Raw genomic sequence first — 9,998 nt, forward strand, 5'->3', positions numbered from 1 at the left:
AAGAATACTTAACATACACTGGGAAAATAAAAATATAAATTTATGTACCGAGAAATTTAAATAAACGAATGAATGAAATAATTATGGTGGATAATAAGCAATACAAGATTATCCTTACTTACTTACTGGCTTTTAAGGAACCCGGAGGTTCATTGCCACCCTCACATAAGCCCGCCATTGGTCCCTATCCTGAACAAGATTAATCCAGTCTCTACCATCATATCCCACCTCCCTCAAATCCATTTTAATATTATCTTCCCATCTACGTCTCGGCCTCCCTAAAGGTCTTTTTCCCTCTGACCTCCCAACTAACACTCTATATGATTTCTGGATTCGCCCATACGTGCTACATGTCCTGCCCATCTCAAACGTCTGGATTTTATATTCCTAATTATGTCAGGTGAAGTATACAATGCGAGCAGCTCTGCGTTGTGTAACTTTCTCCATTTTCCCTTAACTTCATCCCTCTTAGCCCCAAATATTTTTCTAAGAACCTTATTCTCAAACACCCTTAATCTCTGTTCCCCTCTCAAAGTGAGAGTCCAAGTTTCACAACCATACAGAACAACCGGTAATATAACAGTTTTATAAATTCTAACTTTCAGACTTTTTGACAGAAGACTAGATGACAAAAGCTTCTCAACCGAATAATAACAGGCATTTCCCATATTTAGTCTGCACTTAATTTCCTCCTGAGTGTCATTTATATTTGTTACTGTTGCTCCAAGATATTTGAATTTTTCCACCTCTTCGAAGGCTAAATCTCCAATTTTTATAGTTCCATTTCGTACAATATTCTGGTCACGAGACATAATCATATACTTAAGTCTTTTCGGGATTTACTTCCAACCCTATCGCTTTACTTGCTTCAACTAGAATTTCCGCGTTTTCCCTAATAGTTTGTGGATTTTCTCCTAACATATTCACGTCATCCGCATAGACAAGAAGCTGATGTAACCCGTTCAATTCCAAACCCTGCCTGTTATCCTGAACTTTCCTAATGGCATATTCTAAGGCGAAGTTAAAAAGTAAAGGTGATGGTGCATCTCCCTGCTTTAGCCCACAGTGAATTGGAAAAGCATCAGATAGAAACTGGCCTATACGGACTCTGACAAGATTATCCTTACCTAAATATTTGTCCTGAATTTCCCACCAGTGACACGTCTGGTACACCATTCTCAGTAACTTCAATAAATATTTTGACAAAAATGAAATTGTCACTGTCCACCATAGAAGCAACCGATCTGAAAGCATAACAATGCAGAAAGTGAACATTTTACTAACGAAGTGAATCGTGAAACTGTTTCTTTAGTTTTCCAAGTTAAATTACTCAAAGACGATGATAAACATTCGTAATATACATTCTAATGAAGTTACATTCAAAATACAATTAATTTTACTGTATTTTTGACAGTGTAATGGTAAAGGTTATGGTACTTTCTTTTTATACGTTGAACAATGATAAAGTAAAAATATTAGAGGTTCATCGTCATTTTACAATTACCTTGAAAACAATAGCTGACCTTGAAGTAAACAGTGAATTTCACTTCCCACACCAACAATGATGAACAAGCCATCACTGGATACAGTGAAACAGTTAATGGTAGATTCAAATGTATGGGTGAACTGCAGTTCAGAACAAGTGTCATTAGTGAACACAATCAGAGAACTGTTTGCTGACACACACACTTGCCCAGAAGAAAACGAGCTTGCCAACACGTGTGGGTCCTCGCTGATCTGGAAAAAACAATACAGTAAGACTGTATCTCACAGCAGGGCAAATGTGCATATTTAGCTGGCAGCTGTGAGCAGCATTGTGTATCAAGTGCATAATGTACAGCTAGCCAGAGGCCAGTGTGAGTATGTAATTTGGTCACCCACTTGCAAATCATATAATAATCAAACTGAAAAATTCAAAAACGATTTTCAAGATATCTGTATTTTAGAAAATATCATTATTCGGCCCTCCATAACAAAATTCCGCATAACAATCTACTTGATGAATTTAATTTAATGTCTCTTGGAAGTCGTAGATTACTTGCTGAGCAACTTTTATTGCATAAAATATTCAACGGTCTACTGGCTAATAGCGAAATATTATCACAAATCCAGATTAATGCTAGAACATCACATTTAAGAAATCGTCAATTATTATATTACAAAAAACCAAACACTTAAGCACATAAAAATTCACTAGTGTTAAAAATATGTTCAAATTTCAATGAAATACAGTGCCGGAAAAATTAATAGCAACTCCGTTATTTTTGCCTCCAGATTAAGTTATGTCATGTTTTAATGTAACAGGTGTTTAGAAAATAATACAATCTATATATTTTCTAAAAGCTTGTTTTATTTCCTTTCTAATGGTATGTAACAAATTCTTTTATGGCTGTTTATATGGCAATCTGTGTAGCGTTTGTTAATTGAAAGCAAAATACCAAAATTTTGCATTTTATGGGTTAGTGTGAATTGTGCTGCCAGATGGCAGTAAATGGCACGAAATGCTTTTGCTAGTTTTATTCATTGTCCACAGATGTTTCTGTAGTGCATACAGTTGCTAATGTCTACCTTCTGTTCCTTCTTGTCTGTTAATAATCCCTATGAATGTTCACAGGAATTTTTCGTGATTACCTGTTGTGTTTTTGCGATTGAAAGAGTTTGTTTGACAAATTCTAATTCAAAAACGCGTAAAAAATATGATATAATACCAAGAAAGGCTACACAGATAGTGACATTAAGTGAATGTGGCAAAACTAATAGTGCGATAGCTCAAATTGTAGGGGTGAATAAAAGTACAATTGGGAGATAGTTGGCTAAGTTTCGAGAGAGGGGTGCTGTTATGAGTAGTAGAACGCGAAAATGTGGCAGAAAACTGAAAACTTCACCCAGATCCGACAATGCTTTGCGTCGTTTATGTTTGGAAGACAGATTTGCTAACTCGGAAGAGCTTACGGAAAATTGAAAGGAAACTTCTGGGGTTAATATCTGTTCTAGAACTGTAAGGAAAATATTGCGAAAATTTGATTTGGTGTCCAAGAAGCCAGTGAAGAAACCAATGCTCACCAAACAACGTATTAAGCTTTTACAGGGGCTAAAGAACATCAGCACTGGCCAGCTGAGCAATGACGTACAGTTCTCTTCAGTGACGAATCTAAAATCAACATTGGTGGAAGTGATGGGGTTGTACAGTGTTTCGGAAGGCAAGTGAAACACTGAATCCACAGCATGTACTGTAAAACTGTGAAGTTTCCTACTAGTGTTATGCTTTGGGGAGTGTTTCTCATAAAATGGTGTTGGGAATATCGATGTCCTGGAATCTACCGTCAATGGAGAGAAGTACAAGAAGATTTTGGAGAAGATGTTACCATCAGTAAGGGATTTGTTTGCAGGTCAACCATTCACTTTTCAGGACGATTCAGCACCCTGCCATCGTGCAAAAATGGTTAAAGAGTTCCTACGTGAGCAAGAATATGTCACAGCACTGTATTGGCCTGGCAATTCACCAGATGTAAATCCTATTGAATATTAGTAGATGATTTTGAAGAATAAAATAAGAGAAAGGAAGCCCTGAACAAAAGTGCAATTGATTGAGACCATTGTGAGCATCTGGTAGCATGCATGCCCATGGAAACTCTCCAAAGACTAGTAGAGTGCATGCCAAAAAGGTATCAAGAAGTTGTGAGGTCAAAAGGTTATCCCACCAAGTACTAGTGCCGAGATAAGAAACTAATACATGAAGTGCAAAATTTTGGTCTTGTGCTTTTAAATCACAAATGCTACACAGATTACCATGTAAACAGACAAAAATGAAGTTGTTACATACCATTAGAAAGGAAATAAAACAAGCTTTCAGAAAATATATAGATTGTATTATTTTCTAAACACCTGTCACATTAAAACATGATATAACTTAATCCGAAGGTAAAAATAACCGAGTTGCTATTAATTTTTCCGGCACTGTATGTAAAACATGGAATCTAGAATTCAGCATTTCTTACATGAAATATCAACATTTTCTTATTAATATACTGAAGATAGTTGATTTTAAATAAAATTGCTATCTATTTGTTACTCTGAAATTTGCCAATTATAGCTACATTTTACATTTTTGGCTATGATATATATTATATATGTATCATTTATTTTACTTTGTATTTTTCATTTATATCTATATCTGTATATTTTATTTAGGTAGTAACGGTATCTAATGTCTGTTTTCTTTTTTTCATTTTTAATTTGTATTTAACTTACACTTGTATCTTGCATTTGTATCTATTTTTATCTCTTTTTTTTCATGTTATCTGCAATTCTATGTTTTAAACAAATATCTGTACTGTCTATTGTAATTGGGGTTTTACCCTGTTATAGAAAAAAAATTAATTAATTAATTAATTAATTAAATAAATAAATAAATAAATAAATAAATAAATATAAATAAATGTTTCTATTATAACTTATGTAGAAATTGGTTTTCTATTTAACCATCACCAGCTGTATACAGGATATATTAAAATTGATACTGCAAACTGAAACAGTTGAAAGTACATGATAATAGAAACAAAAAAGGCTCAGTAAGCATAGGCTCGCAAACAGCTTGTTTGTGAGATAGTTGCTAATGTTCTCCCTGATTTCCTGTAATGGACAATTACGTATCTGGAAACGTCATGGAGAGCGTCTCGATGAACCTAACATTCTTGAAATTGACAGGTTTGGGTGGGCTCAATTATGGTCTGAGCCGCCATCAGCTTAGAAACGAAAACTGCCCTGACCGTCGTCATTCCTGGTCGGCTAAATGCAATTGGTTATGTTGAGAATATATTGCGACAACATGTTCTGCCAGTAATGAAATGTATAGGTGCTGGATTTGTGTTGATGTATGACAATGCAAGAGCCCACATTGCCACCCATAAACTTTCTGAAAGAGCATGAAATTCCTGTAATGGATTGGCCAGCTATTAGTCCAGATTTAAATCCTGTTGAACATGTATGGATTATGCTTGAAAGACGCATCTGTAGGCGCCATCAAAGCCCACAGAACCTCGAAGAGCTTGCAGTGGAATTTAATGAAGAGTAGATGAATATGCCGCAAGTCAACACTCGGGAGCTTGTGCGAAGAATATCTTGTAGATGCCAAGCAGTAATTCATGCTCCTAGAGGCCACATGAGATACGAAATTCATATAAAGATCGTGAGGACTCATGTTTTTTAGAATAAAGTAAAAGATTTTTCACTTTGTTTTGTGCAATATCGAGTAAGATGATCACAACTTGGTTGTAAATGGCCATGGAGAGTAAGTTGTTATAAAATATAGTGTCTGAAGTTCATGCTGTCCTAAGGATAACATTCTACGTTTTCATTGTTCAATAAAAGATTAATTTCAAACATTATTCCGCTAATTTTTTTGAGCAGTACACATATTATATGGCCAAAGATGAATAGATCAAGGCAGGTCTGTACCTTGATCTCCAAGATCACCCGATTTAAATTCTTTCAAAATTTAAATTATGTTCAAATGCTACAAAGAAGTCAACAAAAATAAGAGAATGCTACAAAATGTTAACACAACTCCAAAAAGTTAATAAGATTGTCAATCTCCAATGGATTCCAGCACACTGTGGAGTCCTGGGGAATGAAACTGCAGACACACTTGCAAAGAAAGGCACAATAATAAAACAAAAGCCTAAATTTAATTTCTCATATTCCTCAATAAAACGCTTGATCACTACAAAATTTTCTCATTCATACCTACAAGAAATAGAATCAAATGCTAAAGACAAAAAATGGATTACACTACTTTCCAACCCAGATATAATCCCCCAGAGACCAAGGAAAACAGCAGTTGCAGCCTTCAGACTATTGACAAATCATGACTGTCTAGCAAGTCATCTCTACAGAATAGGTATCTCAGCTTCACCCATATATGTCCTGTGTAACGATCCAGCAGAAATGAATGAAGACCACTTGAAGACCTGTGAAGCATAAAGATCAGAAGAAACTACAGTTCAAAAGTATTGGAAAGCACGACTGCTAATGGCTTCATTGCCAAATGCAAGGCACTAGACAACAACAACAACAAATTCTTTGGATTTTTGTATCTGGGAGTCACCTCTAAGTGTACAGCACTCTCGTTGATACAGTCGAAGAACTGGAGCAGAGTACTGTACAGTCTTGTCAAGAATTCTGAAATGATCTGGGGACCCTTGAACGTATTTGAAGCTCAATGCGAAGGCGAGGGCAGTATTGTATCTAGATGCAAAGGTGACATTTTGAACACTTCCTTTAACAGGGATGAGTGTACAGTAATTGTAACACGTACCACAGAAACAAAATTTGGGCCACCTGAATATACTGCAAAAAAAAGACGCACACGCACACACCCACATGTGCGCATGCACGCGGAGGGAGCAAGGGGGGATAGAAAGAGGGAGAGCACGCTAACCTGTTTCCAATGTTCTGGTGAATTAAATTTGAGCTCTATTTCTCAGTACTTTTAATTATATAATGGAGAACGAAACACAGAAAATTACAAAAAGATGGTGCTGTGTCAAAGAGTGGATAAAAATTGAGAACAATATGAAGTTAGATTTCCGTCGAAAACTACAATGAAGGGGATGTTATAAGAACTTTCTGCAAGTGTTAGCAAGGTCTTCTTTCTCCCAGCCACAGCCACTCTTTAGGCCTACTGTATTGGGCCCGAAGAATGTGCAATTTATTTTTAACATCATCTTCTGATATTTACATTTCACTAGAAATTTCTACTAAAATTGACTGCCTTATATTTTTTGTTGTGGTAAATGCCATTTGCAAATTCCATGAGCAAACTCTTGGTTCAAATAGGTCTATTACCAGTATTTATTTTCTGTTCTAACTAGTATTCAAATTGACATTATTTTTATTAGTATAATAATGCCCATGGCTTATCAGTATTTCTTTTCATTAATAATCTTCCTCGTATGTAATCGTGAAAACTTTGTAACTAATTCAACAGTTCACAGCATAAATACACGTCAAAAAAATGACTTTCATACTCCATCGGCAAGTCTATTGTGCTATCAAAAAGGAGTGCGTTATATGGCAGAAAAAATTTGTAAGCCTCCCTATCGATATAAAAAATGAAACTCAAAACATAAAATTATTTAGGGCCAAATTAAAGAAGTCCTAATTTCTCACGCCTTCTATTCTGTAGGTGAATTCATGACATTCAATAACACTTCATGAAATTGATACAAAAACTTTGTGTTGTACTAGTAGACTATATTGTAAATCTCGTCTATATATATTTCATCTAGACTGTGACTATAAATTAAGATTTTATAATAGTATTAAATTTTTTGACTTGTTCCATATTCTAGCTGTAAGCATGTATGAATACTATGGAATGTTAATAAATACAATACAATTAGCACCACAAGGAACTTCCTAGTAGGCCTACAATTTACCTGTAGCACAAGAATTTTATTCAGACTGTATACAATTTAAAATCACCTGGTCGTCCATGTGTTCCTGACACTATAGTGGAACAGGTTAGATAGAGTTTCATTTAGAATCCACAAAAGTCAACACATCTAAGTTTGATAATCCTGTATTTCAGACACCTGAACTGTCTACTAACTGAACTCTTTATTTTACTACATAGCCTACTATAATATATTTTGCTTGTGCACATTCTCATTCATAATCCATAATTTAAAACATTTCAATCATACATTAGTGCCTAAAAAATTACTATATACCTCTCCCTCTGGTTCAATCTTCGCCAGTGTGTAGCTTTGAAAAAGCGATCCATTGTTTGCTGGAAATGTTGTGGTTCCAAAATTTACGGTTTCCTCTTCTGAATCGAAGCCTATACTAACATTTGTCCACAAAGACATAATGAACCCTTGAACAAAGACCAAATGAAATATAATAAATATTACATGATTAAATATAAATATATAATTTATATTTCCATTTTTGTGGCATTAATTTAGGGGGATAAATTTCAGAACACGGATTTCTTCCTTTCCCTATTACTTCAAAATTCCAACCTTGTGCACACAAAATAAATTACTGACACTGAAAAGTGTCTTTTCGTAAGCATGATGATGCGCATTCGATAAACGCAGACAAATATGCTCTTTTTAGTATTTTATGATATAACTGTCAGTGAGGAATGCGTATACCGGTACTGAAATTTTCCCCCTCCCTTCAAACTCTGCACATTGAACAACAATTATCTTAAAATACTAAAAAGAGCAGATTTGTCTGTGTTTGTCGAATGCGCATCATCACATTTATGCAAAGGCACTTTTCAGTGCCAATCATTTATTTCACAAGGTTGAAATACCAAATAAAGTACACAATCAAACTTCCATGGAAGACACAAATTTCATAGAAGTACGCTGTATCTTCATTTTCGTAACTGATAACGTGATAGATACCAAGGATGAGAAATAACACAGTTCATACTACTAAAACAATCAGACCACTGACATATTAATGATATTGAATCTGTAATGTTTATGTAAAACTTCCTTCGCTACTTGTTCTTCGACACATTCTAAAGTAGAGAGTACTAAGGGACACATTCAACACACTCCCGCCAAGTATAGTTGTATCGATACTGATCGAACTCGTTGACTAGTTTCTTTTCCATTTCCTTTCGATAAATCGAAGACAGGGTTGGCAACAAAGAAACTGATATATTCTCTAACCAGTAAAATTTCTCTCACGTTGATAGATCACTTTTATATCACGATATTCAACGAATTATCTAATAATACAAACGAAAACGAATCCAGTGGGCGTGGCAGACCATTTTTAAATGTCAAACTAAGGACGTAACTAACGTCAGAATCATATATAACTATATATTTTTTTATTCGCAATGAAATGTAGAATTTTTTAAACCAATAATAAAAAATAGTCATTTTTGGCGATTTCAGTAATTTGACTGGTCTCCTAAATTGAAACAACTCATCCTGCTTGTGGTTTTCATTTGCTTTCCTAAAACTCTATGTCGGGATGAGTCCGAAACGAAATGAGCCACGGACCTACTTTGTTCCACCATTGTATGTTTAGTTATTTTCCAACATTTAAAAGTTGTACCCTGCCATCCGCATGCCTTCGAGGACTTCTGGATGAGCTAATTTTGACCTTCGCTCAGGCCAAGGGCCCACTTTCTTTGATTAGTAGGCCTAAGGATTATGATGCGTACCACTCTTTATATCATATAGTTTTAAGTGTTCCATTATTTTATATCACTGGTTGCATGATACAGAACTGAATTGTTGCGAAACGCATAATAAGTACAGAGCACACATTTTATTTTTCCATGCTCGCGGAAGTACGCGATGCTGAGCGTGGAAAGATAAAATGTATGCGCTGTACAAATGACACGTTATGTGTCATCTTCAGGACACAAGTTTATTAAATTCTGAGTTCCATTTTTACATTTTGATATTCCAAAGGTAATTTCTTACCGGTAATACATTTTAGATTATTAAAACTCTGATTTTGGAGACTATATTATTCCCTGAAACTACATATTCATAGTGATTATTTCATAAATTTTGTAGGCGTAGGCCTACATAATTGCACAATTTTCAGTATCTGATTCTGCGTACACAAGGAAAGAAAACAACTCCTTGCTATAGATTAGACAGAGTTTCTACGATTATTACGAATGTAGTTCTGTTTTAAATGTAGTTCTGTTTATAAGTATGCATAAGGATGTAATTATTTGACTTATTTGAACTGTTGTATCAGTGAAGCAAGGTGAGTCAGTGAAGTTATGGTTTTACAGTGCAGTGAACAGTTCCGATCAGTGATAATTTATAGCGTCAATGAAATGTGTTCTATAGTGTCAGTGAAATGTGTTACAGTGTCAGTGAAATGTGTGCTGAAGTGTCAGTGAAATGCGTCATAGTGCCACTACAGGGAATGAGATGAGAGTAAAGTGAAAGACTATTGAAACTTATGTAGGGCCTATACATAATTATGTAGGTTGTATTGTAAAA

General features: G+C 35.0%; 1 protein-coding gene across 5 annotated transcripts in view; it reads right to left on the bottom strand.

Moving 5' to 3' along the window:
• LOC138712324 (kinetochore-associated protein 1-like) overlaps positions 1-8,610 on the bottom strand; it is a 76,460-nt gene extending 67,850 nt beyond the window's left edge. Inside the window, exons 1-4 of one of the 5 annotated variants that reach the window (XM_069843960.1) lie at positions 8,421-8,610; positions 7,734-7,879; positions 1,505-1,737; positions 1,128-1,244 (exon numbers count right to left, since the gene is read on the bottom strand). In XM_069843960.1, coding sequence (XP_069700061.1) covers positions 1,128-1,244; positions 1,505-1,737; positions 7,734-7,871 — 488 coding nt within the window. In that variant the 5' untranslated portion in view covers positions 7,872-7,879; positions 8,421-8,610. Of the gene's footprint in view, positions 1-1,127; positions 1,245-1,504; positions 1,738-7,733; positions 7,880-8,326 lie in introns of all 5 variants that reach the window. The other 4 variants (XM_069843961.1, XM_069843962.1, XM_069843963.1 and 1 more) reach the window with 4 other exon arrangements.
• Positions 8,611-9,998: the final 1,388 nt, after the last annotated feature.

This window comes from Periplaneta americana, chromosome 13, assembly GCF_040183065.1.
Source record: "Periplaneta americana isolate PAMFEO1 chromosome 13, P.americana_PAMFEO1_priV1, whole genome shotgun sequence".
NCBI classification, from domain to species: Eukaryota; Metazoa; Arthropoda; class Insecta; order Blattodea; family Blattidae; genus Periplaneta; species Periplaneta americana.